Source organism: Colius striatus, chromosome 2, assembly GCF_028858725.1.
Source record: "Colius striatus isolate bColStr4 chromosome 2, bColStr4.1.hap1, whole genome shotgun sequence".
Lineage (NCBI taxonomy): Eukaryota > Metazoa > Chordata > Aves > Coliiformes > Coliidae > Colius > Colius striatus.
Genome location: NC_084760.1, coordinates 117,508,846 through 117,535,031, shown reverse-complemented (window position 1 = coordinate 117,535,031; position 26,186 = coordinate 117,508,846). Strand labels below are relative to the sequence as shown.

General features: G+C 39.3%; 1 protein-coding gene across 1 annotated transcript; it reads right to left on the bottom strand.

Moving 5' to 3' along the window:
- Nucleotides 1-1,268: 1,268 nt before the first annotated feature.
- TMX4 (thioredoxin related transmembrane protein 4) lies at nucleotides 1,269-21,549 on the bottom strand. Its single transcript, XM_061989257.1, has 8 exons — nucleotides 21,336-21,549; nucleotides 15,839-15,954; nucleotides 12,501-12,546; nucleotides 11,957-12,085; nucleotides 11,013-11,058; nucleotides 8,752-8,853; nucleotides 6,610-6,673; nucleotides 1,269-5,365 (listed from the first exon to the last, which is right to left on the bottom strand). The coding sequence occupies exons 1-8, from the start codon at nucleotides 21,539-21,541 to the stop codon at nucleotides 5,079-5,081; spliced, it is 996 nt and encodes a 331-aa protein (XP_061845241.1). The 5' UTR covers nucleotides 21,542-21,549; the 3' UTR covers nucleotides 1,269-5,078.
- Nucleotides 21,550-26,186: the final 4,637 nt, after the last annotated feature.

The window sequence follows — 26,186 nt, the reverse complement described above, 5'->3', positions numbered from 1 at the left end:
TTTTTTCATGTTCTTGACGTGGGACTGATGGTGAAACATGTTTAATGACCATTGTCCCTTCTGCATCCTCTGCAAGTGTGAGAACTACTGCCACAACCTGTGGCAAGATGATCGGCACTGCCTACATTCAGCTCTCACACTCCACTGGGATTCAGATTAATAGATGTAAAAGTATAAAGCACTTACAGGCTCTGAAAAATTCTCACAAGCTAAGAAAAATGACCTTTCCATAGAAAACAGAAATTTAAATATGTCATTACTAAATCCCCAATTGTTCTCTCTCTGTTTCAATAAACAGCTTTCTTCTCTCCTCAGTAAAGATAAAGCAAAAGTGGAGTACACAGAGCTTTTACAGTCTTCTTCTAGTGTAAAGAAATCAAGATGTTTGGTTAGAAATAGTTGTCACTATGGTCTTCATTAAAGCAAAACAACACTTCATCAGCAGACTGATTGTAAGCTGGCAAACCAGCTTATAAATGAATTGTTGGTGCTTACAGAGCTTATGTTTGTCAGATTGCTTCAACAAATTCATTTTCAAGGACTTCATTTGATACCATTTCCCCCTTCAACTTTACATCATGGAATCAGTGAGACAGTAAAGAAAAGCCAAGTGAGTGGCAAATGACCCAACCCATGCAGCAATTCTGTTCACAGTGAAAGGCAGTTCAGAAAACTCACCTGAAGAAAAGAATTCATGTTCTAGATCCTGTAGTTGTTCACAACATCCAAATCCTTTGAAGTAATGGTTCCTGGCAGTCACTTCTCCCTGCAGCACACCTGGCCCTAAGGCTGAATTATTGGGCAACAACTGCTTGCTGTGAACTACAAGCAGAAGACAGGCCATTTAGATTTGTAGCTTTCTTTTCTCTAAGGGAGAAATCTCTAAGTATTGCTGTCCTCCAAATCCCAGAGAGAGTAGCAAACAATTTGCAGCTAGGGGATTTCTCAGAGAGAAAAAAACTAACCTAGAGGTACAGAGGTGAAGCTTTCAAAGGCTCCGAGTTACACCACTTGGCCTGGCAGCCTGCATTTGAGCCTCAGCTGCGTTTCATACTTTCAAGAGCATACTGTCAGCCCAGAGTTACTACAGTAAAACCCTCCATCTAGGTAGGCCTCCTCCAAGCATTTTGTCACTCATGTAAGAAGGAAGTGATCTCCACAAGTCACCACTTCTGTGATTAACTGGAAGATCAAGTATTAAAAATAAACACTTTGTTAACTATGAGCCATCTACACACTTGGAAAAATGAAAAATAACTCCAAGAAGATCATAAATACAAAATTTATATGCACTTTCTGTACAAATATCCACAGTATAAATTTGCAACACTTTGATATACAAGACAATCCTGTATAACAGTTCCACAAAGCAAGCCCACATAACAAGTGTTATACTCAAGACGTGTGTAGCACGTACTGAGTGTTCCAAGACACGCACACAAGTTTCACACAAATCTCAAGGACAGGAGTTTTGAAAGGCTGGATGTGTTTATAGTCTCTTTAAAAAATAACCCACTGCACTTCTTTGAATTACTTACTTTTAAGCACTCACGTTTAGATCCATCAGGGATTGGTTTTTTTGAGTTCCATGCATCCCATTTGAAACTTAAATTGGTTCTCAAAAATCTGAAGTCATTTTTGACACGCAGCTCTAGTTTACAAGCCTGAACAGCCCCTATCCCTTAATCAAAATATTTGGACAGTGTTAGCAGCAGCTTCTCCAAATACATTTTGTCTACACTGAGGTTGCAAAAATGAGTTCCATCTTTTTGAATTAAGCATAAAGAACAGAGATAACAAAACACTCAGATTGCACAAAAGCTTGATATTGACTTTTTTTTTGGAAACACATCAAGATTAATACTACTGTAGTAGTCTAATTAGTACTATACTTGCATGATTCAATTAAAATGTGTTTTGGGGAAAAGACTCTGATTCTGGGAAGTGTATTACCACTACACTTTTGCTGCATGGGCTAGTAAAGGCTAAACGCAAATTTAGCCTTTACAATCTTTGCTGTTTGTTGTTGGCCTGATAAACATTAATCAAAGTTGAGTATCATCAGTATCATTCTATGGTATTTTTCCTAAAAATGTAAAACTAAGCTAGAGATATCTAGGGTTGCATAGCACCTCAAGTCTTAACTGAAATGTCATGATCTTGGTAATAAGATACTCCAATACACATCACATACAGTCAAATTCAATGTAGCATTAATATTCCCTACTTTGTTAAGGAAAAGACAGGAGCAGTGACATACATACTCTGTTCAAGAAAGCTTACAAGCCTAGTGTAGCTCACCTCCAGATTCACAAGACAGACCTATGAAGAGATGAACGGCTGTCACTTGCTGCCTGTTTACTTAATCCCTGCTCAGAGCATGATCTTACATCTGGGCCTATTGTAATGGAAAACACTTAACATCTTCGTTTTAAATAATCCAAACTCATCACCTCATCAACTATGTATCTTGTAGGACAGGGTGCAATTTGTGGTCTGTGGTTTTGCTTTTTTAAATTCAAAGACATTATTACAAAGACTCCCCCCTTGTGAGAACATCTTATTTGTCTAAACATTCAAACAGCCCAAATACCTCTCCTTGACCAATGAAAAGAGGTACATTTGACTTGTTAATACTTCATATGCTGAACAGTATACAAGCAAACCACTGTGATGTCTAAGGATGTTCTAGACTTTTTAAAGTTAAACATCTTTAATCAGTCAAGGAGGATATTAAGATGATTGCTCCATGACATTACAAAAGTGAAGAGAAATGGAATCAAAATTTAATATTGACGTGCTCCCTCCTACACTCTGAGCATCACAAACTACCTGTGTAATACAAAACATCATCTTTGGTACACAGTCAGACTAATCCCTGGCCTCAATGTGTGCTGGATACAATACCTCATATTTCTCAGTGTCTAGTAGTTTTGCACTCACGACTGAGGGGATATGTCTGTTCTTCACTTATGCAACTTCACCTAACTGAATATACTCACTGTCTCCAGCTGGTCTCATGAAATATGGTTAATACCTTGTTTTCCTTTCAGAATTTTTATGAGCTCCTGATGCACAGAGAATGAAAACAACAAACACATCATGGAAACAACAAATCCATACTCTGAACTTTTAGGTGCACAGTTCTTCCCTCCAGACTGCAGTGGTCACAAAGTTTCTCAATTTTTGCAAATAAAAGCTTAGCTTCAGTTTGAGTCTGTTTTGGGGTTGGGTTTTTTTTCATTACAGAAGCTGCTATGTACCTCAACTGCTACTGAGCTGTGCTAGCTGTAAGCTTCTACAATTACTCAGTTACATGGGACAATGTCCCAATAATGTAAGACTGTTCTCATAATCCAACGTGTATGTATCATCAACTGCATGTTTGCACATATGTAAAAGCATTTTTACATGTGTTCACTATATGAAATTCAAGCTCCAGACTGAGAATGTTCCTTAAGAAAATTCATATTCTATATAGTCACGGTAATTTTGCTCTTTACACAGCTGTAACAGACAAATGCAAAGTTTCTACCATATAGTTCCAAGAAACAATATGCAACAGGATACAGAGCGGAAAAGTTAAGCTTTCTTAGTAAATATACTCTTTATGAGCATTTAAAAAGAGAACAAAACAACTTTCAACACAAATTGGCCCTATTAATCTCAGTCTCAAAGGAAACCAGCATTTTGCACTTGCAACTTGTCTCTTCTAATGAGAGATTATTTCATCTCTGATTACTCTTTATTCTTGAGGAACAAGATGAAATTCATGCCTGTTAGCAAGCTTTATGCAATATATATATATATTTACTTAAAAAAAAAATCAAGATTAAGACATATCTTATGTATATGGTGACACACCAACAAAACAGGAACATACAGGATCTCACTGTAGTCATTCCATAAAAAAAAAAAGCCTTATATATTAACCAAGCCAAAAGGAGGGAAATATTGATATCTTTAACTTAAGTCTTCTACCTATACCTAATGCTGCCTACCTAGCAAGCCATTTTCACTTTACACAGCTCAGACACACGTTTATCTCGATATAAGTAGCAAACACAGGAGTTCCTCCCCATTACCCAACTACACCCCTCTTGTCCTAATGTGCCAAATCCAGTGACAGAAAGCAGAAAAGTGATCAAAGGTAAAACTTTAAGTGCCTCTTCAGTTAATGTTACTATAACAGTTTTGAGTCCTGTCAAAAATATTCAGAGTTGAAAATGGCAGAACTGCACTGCACATAATAAGCTTGTGTTGGCAAGAAATATACAACTTACTGACTGCTAAGTGAATACTTCCTGCTACAATCTCTCGAAAAGAAGAAACAAAGTCATGCTTTGGCAAAAATCTCCCAACCAAAATAATTTCACTTAAACCTTCTAAAAGTTCAAACATATTTTAAACATCTAGTTGCCACTCTTTCTCAGCCTGAGGTTTTTCAATTACTCAAACTTCTTGGGTCAAAAAACTCAGCTGACAAGCTTCAGCTATGCAGCATGACTCTGAATTACCAAAAATCGAAAAAGCTGGGGGTGTACTACATAATAAACTTGCAAAACAAACATTAACCAAAATGAAAGAGAAAGGTGCTTCAGTTGAAAGTGATAAAAATAAACCCATCATATATAACATTTTTAACAGAAGACTACTAAGGTGCCTTCTTTGACTACTGTATCACTAACCTGGTGCTTCTGTGGCATTCAGACAAACATTCAGACAGAAAAGTCACAGTCCTACCAAGCTTCTGTAAGTTAAGAGGTCAATACTTGAACACAAGCATATGTGACCATTTTATAACTAGTGAACTGACGCTGTTACATCCTTTTTCTCTTACAAGACTTCAAACAGATAAGATACACTTATTTTGATTGTCATGGCTAAAGATACACAACACATAGTATACATGCTTATAAAACAAAGTAAGCATGTATCAGCTTAATAAAAAAAAGAAGCCTGCTAACAGAGCAGAGGTTTTACGTAAACACAAATGACAGATCAAGTAAAAGCTTCAGCTTCAGACTCAGGGTCTGATACTTCTTTGGTCCAAGTGTACAAAATACACCACCAAACAACTATAGACCATTATCGGCCACCTGACTTTTACGCTGTCTAACGGAGCTTTCAGTCTCTGATTCAGCTAAAGGTTGTTCACTCAAGTCTTCCATTTCTTCTTCCCCTGATTCTTTTCCAAGTGCTAAATCCTCCTCTGAGTCATCAGCACTTGAATTTGCTGCATCTTCTCCATCTGAAAGATCTTTTACATCTGCAGTCTCTTCAGCATCATCTGCGGAAAGCTCTGCAGCCTCCTCCGGTTCTTCTAACGCTGCATTCTCCACATTATCTTTTGTAACTGCTTCTTCTAAGCAAAAGAAGAGTTTAAAAAATATGAAGTTAGACTGTCTTCAGAACAATGTCTTTTACAGTTACATCACCATGTATATATTCTGAAGTGTTCATAAAGGTTTCTGCTGAAAACTTGTACAGGACTGCATTTTCCTTACTTTTTCCATCTTTTCAAATAGATCTTCAGTAGTATTTCTCTCCTATTTTCACTTATTCTCCTTGCTTACCAAGGCATAGACAGCTTTCACTTTGTTCCACCAAGTCACAAATTAGGGACAGATCCCTTTCACTTGACTTTTTGAACAGATACAATTACCAAACAAATCAGTGGGAAAGCAGCAAGATGTTGGTGAGCTGTCAGGTACCAGCTGCTGTTGATTCAAGAGCAGCCAACTAGATGGCATTCTGCACACACATGCACAGGTGCCTTCTCCTTTGACACTGATGAATCAAAATTTTGAAGATGGTAATTTTGCACACTTCTGAGCTCTAGATTTGGCTCAAGTCATATTGGCAAACATCACAGATGTATCTTTGTCTTTAACACCAAACCACCACACACAAATGTACACAATTAAACTCTACTTGACACAAACCTACCAAAAGGTGGTCTGGAGTTAACACATCTTATGCTGATGAAAGATTTAATTTTGTGTGCAAGCTTTTGTCTTCCATGTTCACAGGGAACAGACCTCTTACTGAAGATCAGGAAAGTGTATGTTTTCAGTTCTATTTGAAGAAGATGCAACACCTTCCCCTGACCCTACACCTGTAGTCTCTAGATTAATTTGATTCCCTCTATTTCCATCTTTCCCCAACCACAAATCAGAAAGAATGTTGCTGGTTCATAATGTTACATTACTTAAGGCAATATATGGAGTATGTATTAGGATGTGGAAACATCCTGTCAAAGGAAGTTCCTGTCCATATTTAAACAACTGGTCTAGTGAGTATACTCCTGCATAAACCTTGGTATCTTTCTTCCAGTCTACCTTGTTTTGAATGCATTAGCCTCTCCATAGTTGTGGCAGCTAAAACAAACTGCTGTTGGTTTGTTTGAGGTTTTTTTGTCTGCTTTGATATCCTCCAAGTGAATGCTTTGATACTGGTATTTTAGAGCCCAACACACCAATCTTTGTCAGTATAAGTAAAAAGCATATCTGGATTATTGGTGCACATCTAAGTTCCTAACAGTGCATTGTCCTCTCTCCTACAAGTATACATTTAAATCTACAGTACTTACACTTGAAGGGTTCTTACCAGATATTTCAGCTCTGTATCTTGACTTGGATGGGCAAAGGCAGTCTGATATCAAAACCAGTATCTGTGTAAAGGTGAAAGGCATTCATTAGCAAACCATCCCAGCAGCCCCTGTGCTATTAGGTATTTTCCACTCATCCTCTTTATAGACATACAATAGAGTTTAGAAAATTACATTATCTTGCTCAGAGACAAGAGCTAAATAAAAATGTGGAAAAATGTGTCTTCTTAGTGTATATCAAGCAACATTCTCCACTTTCTACTACAAATTTTCTGCCTCCCACTTTCCTAAATTTATTCAGTATTGAAACTTCTCGCATTTGAAGAAGAGATGCCTAGAACACAGTTCAGGGGTTTCATTTCTTTAAAACTTATGAAACAATATTGGTCAAGACTTTTTATGTTTTGGAATGGTATTTCAGCCCTATTCCTGGCTCTGCAATAGACTGTACCTCCACCTTTTGTGCTTGTTGCTACTTAAATCTGCCTGTTGCAGAATACATACAATCAAAATGCAAGGAAGATATTTGTATCTCACTGCCACATGTAAAGGAAAGAAAAAGACAGATGACACCATGTTAAAGGAATACTATTCAATCATTGCAAAGCTTTTTCGAATAAAGCTGAGAGATTAACTTTACACTGTTTCAGGTTTGAGTCTAAAAGTGAAGGAGAGAGAAGTATAAAGTTTTTTTTTTACAACACTATATTCATTTGCTCCTAGTTATGCCAACTTGATCTGCATTCATCTGGTGCTGAAAACATACCATCTAGAAAAATGCAGCTGTTGAAATTGTATTATGAAAGACATTTGTTTATATATACCAATTCTATACACATGCATAAAACCATGGTTTTGCCTAAATAGAATCATAGAATGGTAGGGGTTGGAAGGGACCTTTAGAGATTATCTAGTCCAACCCCCCTGCAGAAGCAGGTTCACCTAGACCAGGTCACATGGGAACATGCTGCTTTGAAATCTCTGTACTACTGAAAAACAGACTCATGCAATTTCCCTTTATTTTATTTTTCTCTTTTTTCCCTTTATTTCCCCAACACTAAGGTTTAGGCTGAAGGGCAGAGACCCAAATGCCAGAAACAACCTTTACATTTCCTACTCGGAACAGTAATTTAGCAGGTAGTTAAACCTGCATATTTTTAAAAACTGTCTGTAGTTGCAGAACACATTTGTGGACCAAGTGACTAGCCTGGAAGAACTTTTTTCCCCCATCTATAACTCCTTTTCCAGTTCAATGTTTCCTTTAATACTGATATTTGAGACGTTACAGAGCCATGTAATTTAAATATTCTGATAGAAAAGAATTCCAGCTTCACAAGTAAAGCAACTTTGAACTGTTCCCCCACTGATGAAACAAACACAAGGCTCTGGATATTCTGCTTAACTTCTGCATACACATCTAAAAGGATCTGCTGAATAACCTTCCTCATCTTTTGGAGATTGATATACAAATGTACCAGTTCTGGTTACTAACCAGAGAAGGCAGATTTTCCAGATACTAATGAGAACTCAACTCAAAATATCACAGAGGAGAAAGAAGTGAAGTCAGATTTCATTAAAACCAAGATGTAACTACAATGCTATGGCCTGGAATAGCGTATATAAAATAAACCCCAAAATCTTCAAAGCCTTTACATTTTCATCCTTTCATTTTGAGCAGCAGTGCAGCAGCATACTTACATCACTAACTCCCACAAATGCAATCCCACTCCAGCTAATAAAAATCTGTGCATAAAGCCTGTGTTTCTAGAAAGTTGGAATCTTCACAAAATTCTGACCACACACATTCAAACTCTAAGTATGAAAGTCTTAAATGTAAAAGAACAATATAAAAGTTATTTGTTTAGTGAATGGATGAAAGAAATCTAAACTGGGGCATGGCTTTCATAAACAGGTACAGTTACATGAGCAAGCTACTCTCAGCCTCTACCTAAAGTAGGTAATGCTTGAGAGGTGATCTGCAGTACTGAACTCTTCAGAATTTTTATTCCATACAGCATGAAAAAGCAAGTTAAAACAAAGTACTTCAGTATATCTTATCAGGGAAGTTCAGGGATTTTTTCCACAAGTCAATGCAAAGCAAAAGTCCTACGTAACTGTGAAAAAATCATATGCTTTCTTACCAAACCCAGGAGCAGGCCAATCAACAAGGTAGCTAGGATGAAGATTGCATAAGAAATCCAAACATGAATTCCAAGAGTGCCAGTGAGGTAGTTATGTATTTGCTGGAAATGAGAAGAAAATACTTAATAACTTCATACCTAACAGCACTGATGATTTAGACTGTCATCACCATTACCTAAATTGATATCTAATTAAGACCTTTCATTTAACATTATTTATACTCAAGTGTTCCCACTCAAGCCCTAGCCATCCTTAAATATTCTACTAGAATTCTTTTGATACCATTAAATCTTGTTTTTCTTCACTGAATCATTCATGTTAAAAAGGTTTTTAAGCAAGGGATGCACAATTCCTTTCTCCTAAGATACTTGGCATCAGAAATACCATTTGTAACCTTAGTGTATGAGAAAGGCTCAGAGAATACAGGAAAGTATCACAACATGTTTAATCCTTATATTCTGGAAGAAGGTGGCAAGTGTTGGAGAAAGACTGTTGGGGTAGAGAAACCCAAAGCATGAACTTGTATGTCTCTTCATGTGGCCTCTGCTGTAGGAAGTAAAGCATCTCTGATGACACAGCACCAATAGAAGTCTATGAAGCTGGTAATTTTCAAAAGCTGGTTTACAAATTAAGTATTTTAGAACTAAAAAAAGCCACCAAATCGGGTTAAAAGTAAATGTCCTTTTATATCCACCTCACAAGCACACCACCAACTGAAAATCCTTAGCCTCATAAGGAGCTTTATTCCCATAATCACATCTGAGAAGCACAGTGGCAGACATTTAAAGTTACACAAGATCCACATACATACTTAAGTTCAGGAATTCATCAGCTAAAATTAGAGCATTTAGTTCTTACACAAGCTCTTCAGTTCTTAAAAGAAATCACCCATTCTAAGTAAAAATTGAAGCAATTTCACTTCTAAAGAAAATAATTCCAATATGAGATTTCTTCAAAACTGAAATCTGTTATTCAAACCTACAAATTGAATTGACTGAACCGAGCATCACGTTGAGTCAGATGGTCTGGTAGGAAGTAAATTACGAGGTGAGCTCTCTTCCAAGAGTTTATCCATTAGAAAACTAAACATAATCAATATTTACAAAAGTCTAAATATTGAAATTCCAACATCATATTTTTTAATGTCAAGACAGGTTTCAACATTTTTAAAGCATATGGAAGGACAGTACAAGAAGAACAGTGAGGAAATGTACAGTTGAAATACTTAAAGTGGAAAGTAAATTACAGGAGGTTTCTTCACAGAGTATTTAATCTTTCAGGAAGGAAATTAGACAAAGACAACACCATTACAAAGCAACCACAGAAGAGAAATGCCAGAAGGTTATAAAAACTGAATACCATCCAGTGAAAGAATCAAAGATAACCTGCACAGGAAACCTAATAACTGAAAGTTTTGTTTGGTTCTGTGTCAGTTAGATGCTTACTGGAAGTGATATGAACTCAGTTCAAACTCTTTACTGCATTTTTGTAGCACACTGCAGTATTAAGACTCTTTGATACAATCAAATCCAGTTTCACAATCTTGGCTACACTTGAAGATCCTAAAAAAGTTGTTTCCTGGACAAAGGTCTGAAAATCCTCAGCCTTTGCAGGCTACAGGAAGAACTTGGACAGCTGTCAAATGAAACTGTATTAAAATGTTTTCAAGTTGAAAGCATACTTCAGTGTACACTAGACATTTCTCCTTCACTTCCAGTAATTATTCCACTGTCCAGATTTGTGGTATTGCTATGCAAAAAGCATTGGCAGTTTGAAATCCAGATGTAGAGATCTTTCTCAAAAGAACACAACTCTTTTCCTGTACAATACACTAGATGCCAATGAACTGCAGAAGAGTGGGATTAACAACTATAAAAATGAACCTGGATATAACCTTTAGGAATTGTGTGGGAGAACCTGGTAGATACTAAATGAATTCCAATGTTTAGAACTGTTTTTGCAGCAGCTCTCAAAAAACAGCTCCATTATGTTAGCACACTTTGACAGAACACTTTAACTATGCCAAGATAATAAGAACAGTAAGTATTTTCAGTACTAAGAATAATCTTTACAATCAAATTTGTATTTTTGTTACAATTTACTAATACTACAAAATTTCAAATGCAAAGATACTGTACACCCAGTGTACAGCAAATGTAAGGAAAACTTAACTCATAGAAGGATGATATAAATATTTGGTTCAGATCATTATTCTAAGCATAAAAGGGGTTGTGGAAAACACTACCACAGAGCTACTTACCCTAATCCATCCAGAGAGGTGAAATAGCCCCGCCATACCATGCATCCTAAGAAACAAGGAAAAGGAAGGAAAAAGTTCTAAGTTAGGAACTGAGATACACAGTAAACTGCTCAGAAATCAGTGGAAAAAAAAATCTATAGACTTTCAAAGTCATTCAGCCCTTATTACATTTTAAGGAAGAGGCTACTGCAAATAAACACATTTTCCCTGTATTCCGTGCATTTAATTGCAAAACATGGAAAGAGAAAAAATGACATCTGAGCATAATCAAAAAATACCAATTCCAGTCCTGTAACTCCTCTCTCCGTTACTGAATATCATACAGCACTTCCTCACTCTTAGGTGAAAGATAAGGATACCCTTTGTATCTTTGATATGAACTTACACATAATAAGAACAAAATGCAGAATGAAATGCAGGCCCTTCACATCTTCGGGTCATCCTTTATATCATACGAACATTCTACACGGATTCACAGTGAATCCAACATCCTGAAAATAAATTCTGCTATACTGTTTGCTGTTTCAAAGGAGAACATAAGAATTCCTTGTAAATACAAAAAAATACCAAGAAATCCTTAAAGCTGAAGACCGCCTGTCCCAAGTAGCCAGAAGTCATTAAATAATAACCTACATAAATATGCATTTGACTCCAGTACCCAGCAGATATTGAAACTGACAATTACATAATGCTCAGTGGTTGTTTTTTCTTCATGTATTTTCAATTATATAAAAAGTCTCAGTAGGCATGAACAAAAGCAAGTGCAGAAAAACATCTGCGTTTAAAGGTGAGAAATGGGAAAGCACGCTGTCAACACAGATTGCTTCTGCAAAGTGTACATGCCTAGGGAATAAAGGCCTTTTGTCTCTAAACTGTCAACATAGCACTCTTAATGAATAACAAACTATGAAAAATGTTTCTTGTTAACAAAAACAAAGTGTTACATTATAGAAGATGGAGACTTCCATCCTGCTACAGGCTCCACAGCTTCCCACTTTCTCTCTAAAACGTAACCTTGAAGATCTTCCAATGTCCTAGAGCCTCGGTATCTGCGAAATACTCCGTCGTTTGCACTAAGGAAACAGAAATATGCATTACCATAGATATCCCTTAAGCTGTACCTATGGAAAAAAACCCAACAAACCAAAAAGCCCATATAGAGTATAGATTTTACTTGCTCAGAAAGTTGAACACCAATGTTTTGAAACTCCAATCTATGAGGGAGAGTCTGTTTTTAAGCAGCACAACTTTTTGTCATTTACTAAAACTCCTATTTTTCTTGAATAATCACTCACACTACAGCAAATACAAAGAACATGAGGTTAACAGTCAAACTATTTTTTAGACAACTCAGAATTAAATGTGTATTTTATCTTCATTTAACACATTGAGCTCAAGAAATGTTTTCAGTTGTTCCTTACATCTTCCATGCCACTGCTCAAACAGGGCAGGGAAAAAAAAGCACACACACTGAAACAGACAACTTACTGGTAAATTGTAGGAAGTGTTGTGACAAAGAAACGACCAGTCAAGCCTAGAAAAGGAAGAAAAATCTCACATCAGTTAAGTAAAATTGAAATTTCTCACCATTCTGACTTATCTATAAATACCTACAAATCTGTATTTGTAGACTAGCAGATTGCATGGCTTTTACCAGTGTTTTATAAAAACAGGTTTATAGTTTGTCTTCAAAAATACTACAAACTGTACCAGATACTAAACACTGTTGACAAATTGGGGAAACGCACTTACCTTGAAGATTGTTTACTACAAGGTTATTTTTCTATATGGATTTCACTAAAGTTTCAGAAGTATTGCTTTTCCTAGTGTGAATTTCCCTATGGATTCGGCAAAAAAAAGGATGTGAGGTTTTTGTGTTTTTTGGGATTTTTTTCAAGATGTTTATATCAAATCAAGCACATGCATCTTTAAAGTTCCAAAAAGTCTTGTTCATTTCAACTCCTCAGCTTGCTGTCTTTATTGCTTGAGAGGCAGGGTGCTGCAAAACTTTATAAAACAACTAAAGTCTGTGCCAGCACAGGGAGATATAAAGTAAACAAATCCAAAAGTGTAACATTAGAATTAATGAAGAAAAAGCACAGCTACATGAGAAAAATTAGGTGGGGAGAGGCGTAAGGAACATAATAAACTTAAGAGCAGAAAAATTCATGGGAACACTGAAAGACTCTTGCAAATGCTAGTCAGGGAAACAAAGGAAAGTAGCTAGAACCAACAGCCTCAGAATGACTGGTCAAATTTATAAATTACAAAATCTGTTGCCAAAATGCACCTAAGCATCCCCAAAGCTGTCACTGGGAGTTTGCTGCTTCTCTAAGGAACCTCCTTGGATGAGTTATACCAGATGTAAGCCAGTTATAAAAAGCTAAGAACAGACATTTGTTTCAGTGCACGTTTGATACAAACTTGAACTGGCTAGTAGTTCTAACCTGAAATACAGTTAAGTCTTGGTTGGCAAGTCAAAACCTGACATACATCCACTGTGAAGTAAAAACATAGTCAAGAACAGAAAAAAAACCTTCAGTATTTGCACATGCACACACACCAAAACACACCAGATAATACACATAAATCTAAAAATAACACTGCTTTCACCAAACAAGTCCTCAAAAGAAGTCTGGTTTTAAATCACAGGTAAATGCTGAGATTGAGAGCTTAAGAAAGGCACCACAAATACACAGAACTTGGAGATTCAAAAGTGGCCCCATTACTTTCTCTTGCAATACTGAATGTTTCAATAGAAAAGACAAAGAAAGAAAAAGCACATCAAGTGACTGAAATATGCTGTAAATCCATTAAGGCTCTGGTAGATTTATTCTTTGGGCATCTCCTATAATTAAGCACCATGAATGGCTACTTTCTCCTGCAGGTTTTGGAAGTGCAATTTTACGCAAGCCTGCACTCATCGAGTGGTTTTCACCTAATTTAATGCACTTTGACTACTTCCAATTTGATGAAGGGTTACATAACCAAAGCTAATTAAGGTACCATTGTGCAAGCAAATAAACAGAAGCTACAGCACTTAGGCATACCAACTGAAAGAAAGGCTGAAGCATAAACCTTTTTATTTCAAATTTTATTATCACAATACCTCAATCACTTTGGAAAGCTTCCACGGGACCTCATACACCTTCAAAATTGTATCCACACCAAAGGTAAAATCTGTAATAAATCTTTGGTATCCAGTTTCAGCATTCATTAGTTTCAGAAGTGGCTACAGTTTTCATGCTTTGTGTTGAACTGGACATTGTAGGTATATTATGTATGCTTTGCTAAAAATTTATCATTTTGGGTCAGTGCTTTGACTTGGAGAAATTAAATATTCTCACAGGTCAAGACTCTCAGCAACATCAGAAATTCAAATACTTAAGAAACTTCTTGTTAAAAGTAAGATCTAAGGTCTTAAGATTCTGGCATTACCGAGCAGTCAGAAAAAATTAGACCAAAAGAATCAACTACCTGACCCCTTCAGGTCCCAATATTTCCATTTAAGTTCTTCACTGGGAAGAAAAAAATCAAGATCTCAACTGTTTTATTTTTACAGCACTTCTGAAAGTGCATTTTTAAGTTATAGTCACATTCAAATACCACAATCACAACTGAAATCCTTTTGTTTGAACATTGCCTAAGTGAAACAATTACTGTCTAATTGACAGAAAATAATAAGATAGGATTACAAAGGATCTCCATGTGCAGAGTAACTCTCCAGAGTAATCACTATTTCAATAATACGCAGAAGCTCACTTCAAGTTAATATAAATGCTAAAGTTTTTAACATTCCAACTTGTCCGTTTTTATTAAACTGTTGGTAATTACTATGTGCGCTAAAGGAGAGCATCTCATCAACAGCTTTTTAGCTTCAGAGTTTTTGTATACTTCTAAACTTTTAACAAAACATTAGCCTGCACAAGGTCTGGAACAGCTGGCATTTTCTTGTGAAAATGTAAATTGCTCGGAGACCAGAGTATAGTCATTTCCCTACTGTTAACTTGATAAAGCTAACTTGTTTGGCATGTTTTCAGATAACAAAATTGACACATTTTCCACACACTTTATAAAGTCAGTAAAACTTAAGTCTTTTTATTTTAGTAACATCTCTTTCTCTCTCTCTGTCTTTTGACATTGCTGGTAAAACCTTTTATCCCCTCAAAGCCAAAACAAGTATAAACCATTCCCAAGAGATGTAAAGGTTTAAACAATATTGGTACTGCTTACATAAACACACATTCAAAACTTAGAAGAGTCACTAAGGGAATAATTAAGATTGTAGTCACGCTTCTGTGGATAGTTAGGCAACCTCTTTTGTAAACACATTTGCATATGTGCATCTCCAACAGAATACAACAGTAACACCTGTACTTTAAAGCACTATTACAATTAAACAAGACAATAAACCAGTACAACCATGGAACAGTTAAGAACTTATTAAAGCAGGCTCCCACTGTGGGAATGCTACCACACCCTGAAACTCTTAATAAAGAAGGACACAGAGCAGGATTCTTCTGCAGACAGTTTGGAGGAAAGAGGAATGACACAAGCAGAGAAAAAGACTAAATCAGAGAATAAGCCCCTTTAAGATAGTATTAAACCTGATTACTCCCCCAACTCTTTAATCCTTCAACTTAGGCTCACAGATATGAACTATATGGAGAAACAAAATGAGGATAATGTTACTCCCATTTAGAAACCTCCTTTCTGACTTGGCTGGTATCCCAGGTACTCCAGCAAAATGAAGCACACTCCTAGATACTAAGTGCTACTTATACTGAATAATTCCTTTTATTCAAACAGTCCATTTCATATTATACCTGGTTCTTGAGTGACATCCACCTTTCCCACAGTGATATCCAGACGTTCGCTTTCCTTTGCAAAACTCTCCCATGTCAATTCAATCTGTTGACAAGCAGGACACCAAGGAGCATAGCTAAAGGGGGGAGATAAGTTAAATATTTTAATATTCTTACACTTATAGACATTCAAATTGATTTACTGTACAGAAAAAACACAAATACATCAATCCCAAAGGAGAAGAACGTACAGTTTTTCTTCATTGGGTCTACTAACTAAGACAATCAAGTAGCTTTTTTAAAATCAATCCCTACCCATTCCTTTTCACATTACTAAAACAAAATCCAATTCCAGGTATCTGAGAAATTGATATTAAAAAAATCCACACAACTTATGAGTTATCCCATTTACATATGTAATAAATCCATTTCCATGCAAGTTATCTTTTAGCTTTTATCAAAGCCAGGCTGTCCTCTGAAGCAATACCCTTCAATGTAACATTTTGTATGGATTTCCTACACCTGAGAACTACTACCAACTACATTTGCCTTAGCCCACTACTCACTATATCAAAGTGTGCTCTTTTGACAGCACTCAAGATTTAAAAAGAATGCTTGTCAAATTCCTACTGCTTACACTGATTGTCTTTCTCAGTCCTCTTTCTTCCCCAGGATTAATTTCAGCAAAATTAGTAAGCATGTTTCGAGAGTTAGGTTTTCTATGCTACCAACTGCACAATCAAACAATGTCTGCAGTTAGTATTGACAATATCAATATGGAGACAGAATAGAAAAATAAAAGGATAACATCAGATAACATTTAAATGTTGATAAAATCTCATTTGTCATCTTTATATATTTTACTCTAAGTTGGTTGACAAAGTGTGTGTCAAACTTGTGCAGCTTGCAATAGACTGTCATACACAGTTAAGGTAAAATAAAACTACTAGGTATAGCATGTAACTAATTTCAACAAAGCATAAGCTTCAGAAGGTCAACTACATGGTTTCAGGCTACCTTTCAACTGAACAAGTAGTAGCCAAAGATACAAAAATTAGTCTCTGTTATCTACCAACATCTGTATCACAATAGTACATGCTCTGGAATCTGTTAAGTTTCTTAGGTATGTCAAACATCCTCCAAAACAGACAGGAAAGACATCCCGATCCATAAACAGTCACCTCACAAAAAAGTTTTAACACAAATTGCCAAAGCCCTAGCTACCTTCAAGAGAAAACAGAGATTCTTCTGCCAAACTGTGCTCTAATCCCTTAAATCACAGATGAGCCTGCTGAAGTGACAAGACACTGGTCACGGTTCTGAGGAATTTGTTTCAGGGTGCAAGTTCAAACTTATGAATTCTCATTCTGCCATATTTACTTTAGTATCCTGACACACATCTCTTCTCCAATAATGTCCAAATAAAAGGGAAAACTGATGCACTACAAATGAAACAAATTGTATTTTCTACCGCAACATTTCAAGTGCCATCTCCACTTGTGCTACAGCTCAGTCCTGAAATGCTTTATTAACTTCCAAGATGAGAAGCAAAGTAGGGTATATTGTAATTATTCTTCTCTTTAGTTTCCAACCAAGAAAAGGATAAGAGTACCATCTGCTTTTTTTTTTAAAGATGGAGAAATTATTTTTGAAGTAGAATGCCAATCAATCACTAAAAAGCTATGCAAAATCTTCTAGAACTTCATCAGATTAAATTCCATCATTCTAAACGTTTTTGTTCCTTTCTATAACAGTAAAGCATCTGCTACCAAGGATATTTCAGTTTAACATGTTCTCAGTTTCTGCTCAGCCAATGCATGGCACAGTAGTCAGCCACATGTTCAGGTATTAAATAAAAGTCCATAGATAATTTGATTACTTCCTCTGAACTCAGTCAGGAGGGCTGGAAAGCTTCAGAGACGTATCAAGTCAAAACTCTGGTTTTCAGTCCACCCTTCTTTGTGAGTTTGTTTTGAGGGTTTGTTTGTTTGAGGGTTTTTTTTTAAATTAGGACAAAGAAAAGCCTGGATACTAACAAGTCAAGAAACTAGGGTCTTAAAAGTAACAGAGAATCCCCAATCTTACTCAACTGAAATTACTGCAATTGCTAAGTAACTTATGGAATTCTTCAATTTTACTTAAAGTGTTTCCAAACAACTGTTTAAAAGTATTAAATTATATAAATACTAAAACATTCAATGAGATTTTCAGCACACTCCCTTGAAACTACAGATAAAAGTGTTAGTGGGAAGACTGAATCCTTATGATAATTTGGCCTACCAGATAGCAGGACAAATGATAAATGGCATAGAGAAAATTAAGTACAGGCCTATACTATGATAAACTAGCCTCGAAGAACAGGTCTATTACTTACACCACTCTCTTGATTTTCATCTAGCTAGAATTAAAATAGAAAATTAAGACATTTAAGTACACACAGCTCTTGTGTCTGTGCTGAAACAAATGGGAACCAAAATATTAAAGACCCTGCATGGAAACTTGAGATTTTCCTGATGGGCAGGCACCTAAAGTACTGCGGGTACAATGGGAGCATATTAAATAGCTTAATTTCTAGCCAGAGGCATGAAGACAACAAGTTTATTGTTGGGGTTTTTCTGTTGTTCACTTTAAAAAGAAGAGGATGTTAAATTAAGGTCAGTCAATCTTGGAACAAATTGCATCTACAAATGCAAAATGCATTTTTAAATAAACAGACCAGAAATTAAGTTTTCTACTCTCCTAACAGACACAGTATAAAGACAAAAGGAAAACTTCCCATACTAAAGAATCATTATCTTGTGGCTACACACCAGAAACCTTTTAAAATGGTTCACTCCAGCATCACACTAGCAGCACTTGGGTGAGGATCTGTGTGCTGTGATAGTACCAATAAGAAAAAAGTGTTGCAACGTCTTTCACAGCCACAAAATTATCTAGAATATTTTTATCAATTAAATGCTTACAGTGCTTACAGTGCCTGCAATTTTGCCAGCTATAAACCACCATATATTTGATAAAAGCCAGCCAAGTACACATGCTTCAGGTAGGAAAGATGAAGAAAGAAAAATCTTATTTCCACTATAAATCCCACACACAAGTAATTTCTCAGTTAAGTTTCTCTATTTGTGCACCTGAGAGCAACAAAAAAGTGGCAGCATACAGTAATTCACTTACATTACTTCCACAAATAGAACATCTGCATGAAACAAGAGTACTAGTATCTGTTCCTACCAGGCAGGAGGCTTCGAGCCAGGAATGCAGAGCAGGTGACCAAAATAAGGTGGACATTTTTTCTTCAGTAGAGATAACATTTATATTAAAAAATAAAGTACTGCTTGGAAAACAAAGGCCTTACAAACAAATGGGACATTCTTGGTGCAAACAAGGTTTTGATGAACACTATTGCAGTCTTGCATGGAAGGAATCAATGATCTGACATGCTGGACTTCTGTCTGGATCACCAGCTCTAAACCAGTTAAAAACCAGTAGAAGCCAAAATGCATCAGCATGGAACATCAGCATGAAAACAACTGCAAGAATCGTAAGAAATCAATACTACATCACAAAGTCCTATTTACATGTGATTGAGAATCTCCTACTGCCATTAATTCAAGAACAGCAGCATTGAGTTAGCATCTTCAATAAAGACAAAAGTTCCTTCACTGAAGAAAAGTAGTAAGTACTAGAAATTAACCACATAAATAGGTATGGGAAAGAAAGGACCTTCCATTCATAAAATAAGTCTAGTTTAAGCAACACACCAACACGTATAATATCCAGTTTGCACTAAAGCTAACTCTGCCACCATCGCTATTGTCAGCTGTCACTCCAAACCAGAGTGCAATGTTTTAAGTGGAATAAAGACTTTCAAAGGACTTTAACTGTTCACTATCCCCGTCACTTCTGATTTCAGTCAGTTCCTCTCTTCTTCCTTCATCAGGGACACAAACCACTAAGTATTTAAATATTTTCTCTTAGTAATAAAAACTTTGAGTTGCCATAAAGAACCTTTTTTCTCCTCAAGAGTCACCAACTTGTCTATGAGTCAGTAACTTTCACACAATAGCTTCCACATAGGACTAGGGGTCCATAGTGACCAAAGCTTGAATTTTAAAAATATATTTATTTTCTTTCATTCCAAGATCATCTTCTACCCCATCACCCAGAACACAGTAAGTGAAAAGAAGGGAAAAAAAAAAAAGATACTCAAAATCAAACCTAAATCCTAAGACAGAACAGTGGGCATCCCTGGGTGTTTCCACTAGCTAATTCAGGATTCTTCATATCTACTCACCAATGAACAGGTGCCCTGGAGGATCCTGAGCAATAAAGCCCTAAGAAAAGTGATCATCTCTCCCCTAATACTGGAGATAACTCAAATTCAATAGTAAAACAAAATGTGAAGCAGCTGGGTAAGTATTTATGGGAGAGCATGAGTTCAGATGTTGATGGGCAAACAAATCTGTTTTACAGGCTCCCCTGTCTGTTTCAAACTGTTCAAACCCAAGCACAAAGGAGTAGCACACGTCAATAAAAATCCTACTTCACAGCTGCATAGCATACACATCATCTCAGCATAAAGCCTACTTACATTGCTTTTAACTACTTGTTTTTAAAAAAAAAAGCACTTGATTTCCATTCCCCCTTCTAAATGCAGACAGGTGAGCTGGCCTCCAAGTACAAAACATCATGTGCATTTCAAGAATGGCATCAAGTCACAAGGGAAGCCACCATACCACTACTGAAGCACTTAAAACCGCAGCCAGCAATAGTCAAACCTCTCTGTCACCAGAATAAACCACCAGCAGCACTGAGAAGTTAATGAATTTGGATGCATCTCCCTTCAACAAGAACTCAAGAGCAAGGCAGTGGGAAGTGAGGGTGTACCAGGATATTATGTAACACCACTTTGGAAACCTACTCTTGCTAAGTATTACACATCAAATCCAGCTTTTCTAGCTTGCACAGAATCCAGCCGAAGTCCCAAATCGGTAAGCAGAGTAAGATGCATTGCCTAACACTATACCCCAGCAGTTTGTTCTCTTTATTAACAACGCTGAAAGACCCACTGAGAGAAACCCTGTTTAACCTTGGGGCACTCAGACATCCTGTGCGGGCATGACCAGAACCTGAAGGAAAGCTACTTATATCATCTCAAATAAGCTAAGCGTCTGCCTGAGGTTTCAGGGCCGACAACGCAGTGTGGAAGAGATCACAGGCATTAGGTGTCCCTGTGTGGACGACACCCAGCCGCTCCCTCCCGTGCCCCCCCTCCCCACAGGCCGGCCATTTCAGGGGCGGGGAAGGTGCACAGCTGCTCCCTCACTTCCCTTCGCGGACTGTGACGGCCGCGCCGTCCGGCCCCTCTCCCTCCACACTGGAGCCGGCGCTACTGGCCATGCCCGCTCCCCGGGGCAGTCGCCGAACTGAGGCGGGCGACACCAACCACCCCACAAAGGGAAGCCCTCCTCCGCCCCACGCTGCCTCAGAGGCGGGCGGGAAAGCTGCCGTTACTCACAACTCCAACATCCACTGGCCCTGCAACACCAGGCTCCAGTTGGAGCCGCCCAGTACTTGCACACGGCTCCGCGGCTCGCCAGGGCTGCCTGCCCGGGAGGAGGAGGAGGACGCAGAGACGGAGGCAGCACCCAATAGCACCGCGAGGAGCAGCGCGGCCGGCGCGCAGAGAAGCCGCCGCCTGCCCCGGCAGCTGCCGGCCGCCATGTTCAACCCGCCCGCCTCAGGAAGTGAGGGCGCGCGCGGCCGCCGCGGGGGCGGGGCCTGCGCCAGGGGACTGCGCGGCGCCGCCGTTGGGCGCGAGCCGTGAGGCGCGAGGGCGTCTTTACCCTCACGGGGCGCCAGGAACTGCCATTAGGCGCGCGGGTCTCCTTCCCCTCACAGGGCACCCGCCATCAGGCGCCTCAGGAGGCGCGTGAGTCTCCTTCCCCTCACGGGGCACCCGCCATCAGGCGCCTCAGGAGGCGCGTGAGTCTCCTTCCCCTCACGGGGCACCCGCCATCAGGCGCCTCAGGAGGCGCGTGAGTCTCCGTCCCCTCACGGGGCGTGAGGGTGTCCTTACCCTCACGGGGCGCGAGACGCTAGGAACTGCTATGAGGCCCCCAAGTCTCCTTCCCCTCACCGGGCGCGAATCGCCAGAAGCTGCCATTAGGCGCGCGGGTCTCCTTCCCCTCACGGGGGACCCGCCATCAGGCGCCTCAGGAGGCGCGTGAGTCTCCTTCCCCTCACGGGGCGCGAGACGCCAGGAGCTGCCACAAGGCCCGCAAGTCCCCTTCCCCTCACGGAGCGCAAGCCTCCAGGAGCTGCCATGAAGTCCGCGGGCCTCCTTCCCCTCACGGGACGCGAGCCGCCAGGAGCTGCCATGAGACGTCTGGCTGTCCTTCCCTTCACGGGGCGGAGCCACCAGGAGTTGCCATGAGGCGCGCGAACCTACCTCACGGATTGCGCGCCACCAGGCGCTTCAGGAGGCGCGGGAGTCTGTTTCCCGTCACGGGGCGCGAGCTGCCAAGAACTGCTATGAGGTGCGAGGGTGTCCTTCCTCTCACAGGACAGGAGCTGCCATGAGGTGCGAGGGTGTCCTTCCCCTCACGGGACAGGAGCTGCCATGAGGTGTGAGGGTGTCTTTGCGTCACGGGGCGCGAGCCGCCAGGAGCTGCCTTGAAGTGCGAGGGTGTCCTTCCCCTCAGAGGGTGCAAGTCGCCAGGAACTGCCATGAGGTGCGAGGGTGTCCTTCCCCTCACAGGACAGGAGCTGCCATGAGGTGCGAGGGCGTCCTTCCCCTCACAGGACAGGAGCTGCCATGAGGTGCGAGGGCGTGCTTCCCCTCACGGGGCGGAGCCGCCAAGAGATGCCATGAGGCATGCGGATGTCCTTCCCCTCACGGGGCGGAGCGTCCAGGAGCTGCCATGAGGCGTGAGGGTGTCCTTCCCCTCGCGGGGTGCGAGCTGCCAGGAGGCGCAAGGGTGTCTTAGCTCTCACGGGCCAAGAGCCGCCAAGAGATGCCATGAGGCGCCATGAGGCGCGAGGGTATCCTTCCCCTCACGGGGCGGGAGCCGCCAGGCGCCTCAGGAAGGACGCAGATCTTCTTTCCCCTCACGAGCAAAGGTGCGGCCGTCACCGCCCCGGAAGGACTCAAACTCGAAGTTCTGATCCAGGCTGGGCCAGAGGGAAAGCGCTCTGGCCCCACCGTTGCCGTGGCATCTCTGCACTCGATCAGGTTTATGAGTCTTTCTTGTAATGGGTTACCATGTTATGTGTTCCAAGTAAAATGTGATAATCGCGTTAGTGGGATTCAGAGGGGCTGCACTGAGGGATCACATTTAATCAAGCATTCAGTAAAGCCCAAGGGACCTTCCTGCTTCAGACAGGCAGCATGTCTACACTAATGCATTCTTTAGCTCATTCCAGAGACGGGACTTCATGTTTTTCCTTGATGTCAATTAGATTCCTGTCAGCCCCATTCCTTTGCCTTGCCCATCCCTCTCTGAACAGCAGCTGTGCCCTTGCATGGAATGATTTCACTTGCAATTAATATTCAGGCCTGGTGAATTGACCAGGAAAAACAAGAAGAAATCACTGTACAGGTCAAAGCAGCCTTTCTGTCTGGTGTGGAAAATGGTTCTTTTTTAGCTGAAGGCTGTCTTGGCTTTGAAGTAGCTTGTGATGAAGAATTTTCTAGCAGTTACTCCAAAATGATAAGCTCTGTTGCTAAAACATTTACACTCTCTCCCCTCCTCAGTGGAAGAAACAGTAGAATTTTGTTATGCTTTGCCAGTTTGTCTTATAAGGCTCCTTTACATTACTCATATTTCTCTGTAGGAATCTGGAGTTTGACCAAACCACTCCTTAAAGGCCTGATTGTAGGTTTGGCCTGCCTTTATTGCACTGAAATAGTCTCAGCAGTAGCATCTAGAGACATAAGCAAAAGATAGCTCCTAGTCAGGAGGATTTGGGCAGCAGCTTTCACTGTTCCTCCAATACCAAGCAAGTGGGGAGAGAAGCCTATAGCACCACTCACACTATGCAGAAATGAAATGGTGACAGCCATTTTCCTCATTTGCTATTTCTCAAGAATAGGTCACCCCTCCCAGTGACTCACTGATCTTCTTTCCTCACTAGGTATTCAGATAGTACCTGCCATTACCAAAGACTTGTTAACATCTTCTCAGCATTGTAGAGATTCCTGTCGTCTTGAGCTGTAAGCTTCTTGCCACCACAGTTAATGCCAGCAGAGGATTAAGTAAGTAAAAGCCTCACAGAACACATATATCTTCTAATATCTTCCGTGTCATAAACATAGACCGAACTCACAGTCTTTATAAAACAGTTTCTTGGCCACAAGGGCACATTGCTAGCTCATGTTTGGTTTGTTATCAACCAGGAGATAGAGAGATAGAAATTCTTTGAGAATACATACATTGGCTGAACTTGTACTGCCTCCCCCTTGTGAGAAGGTAGTACAGAAAGAACTTTTTCCTCCTAGTCAGTAAGAACTGGGGAAAGCTGAGGGAAACATGCTAATTTTTCTATGGATTCTTGGTGGAAAGTGGCCAGAATCGAAAGAGATTTGAAATCTGATGGAGCCACATTAAGAGAATTTATTTGACAAAGATCTGATGTCTAAAAGTGAAGGTTGAGGAACTTTTTATTGTATGGTACAAGGTGCTGAATTTGTATCCTCAAACAGAATGAAGGGGTGTCAAAGCAGACCTCCATTAATTGTCTAACAAGGGACACATGACATGATGTCTCCAAATATATGGGAGTGTTCCTGTGAATTCAAAAGGACGGGGAAAGAAAATCTTGAGAATAAAAAGAGCAAAACCCCTTACTTTATCAATGATTTATAAGTAATTTCCAGCCACATCTAGTACAGAAGGTTTGCAGTTCAGGCAAAGTCTGCTCATGAACAAGGCAGAGTTGCTGTAATTCCTAAAACAAAATAGATTGTTCCTAAAGCAGGGGAGACATCTCACAATGCTGCTAATCCCTTTGAAGTAGGTCAGGCTTGCAAAGATGGAAGAGCTACACCTCATTTGAACCTGATTAGGAACATGAAATGGGAAATGGATAAAAAGAGAAAACAAGGAGGGACACTTAGAGAGGACAACTGTCTGGGCCACACCATTTATTGCCTTTGTGATTACTTCAGTTACTCTGTACCTTACAAAACTTACTCTCCCGTAGCTTCATTTGGCTTCCATTAGATCTGAACATCTTAAATTTATATCTTACATGAGTGCGTTGCTTGAGAGTTACAGTTTTCCAACTTCCATACTCCCACTGCTGTCACAGAAAAAGTTTAGGAATCAAGCTGTTGGCAGAAGTGCAACCGTTAACCACAGGTAAGTTTTGGGCAGAATTTGGAAAAAAATATTTATGAGTTCACTTCTGTAGTTGTTTGTTTAAATCTTGGTTATAAAATGGAAAATTTATCTACAGTATGGAAGGAAGAAATAAGTGTGCATCTGGAGACATGCCAGTGACATCTTTCTGTTCTGTGATACTGCAGGCACTCATTGCTACAAACATTTCTATAATGGAATGATAATTTACTTTGGTGACCAGTCCCTGCTCTGCACCAAGGACACCACTAAAACACATTGTTTCCTAGACTTCCCTAGCAGTAATTTCACTGTTTCTCTTAAAGGACACAAGGAAGACTGTGCTTTCATAAGTATTTTCTCTGTGTTGAGAGTTTCACTGAACTAAAATTTAGCCTCCTGTGGTAGCATGGCTTTCCACTGGGAAAAGAAGGGAATTAAGAATTCATTGAATTTAAGTGTGTGCTACAGAGGGTATAGTTAGAAAACAGTTCTGGAAGTTTGTTTCTATTAGGTTTATTTTCTACTTTATTGAATGTTGTCCTACTATTAGTTTGTGTGTCTTGTGGCAAATAAAGGAATTCCAGCAGTCTTGATATGTTTCACTGGGTGCCATGATGGATTCATGACACTGCCTAGAGCAGAATCAATTATTCTAACGCTCCTTTTCCTAAAATATGCCTAATATCCCCATTTGTGGTTTGGGGTTTTTTTGGTTCTATACTAGATTTCCAGAACTACCCTCCTAAACTTTTGGAATTTGTTTTTGATGGATTATTTGCAAAACCTGAAAACCAGATATTATCATCACACAGACAATAGCAATTTTTATTCCAGTTTTAAATTAATCTGTACATGTGCCTTTAACACAAATAATGTAGTACTAGAGATTAAATAGTATATAGCCAGAAATAAGTATTCCATTCATGTCCTAACATGGATTTATTAACCTTAAAGCTTGTTATATTTAAGGACAATGGTGTCATTTAAAATAGATCAGTAAATACACAGCACTGTAACTAGTTGTT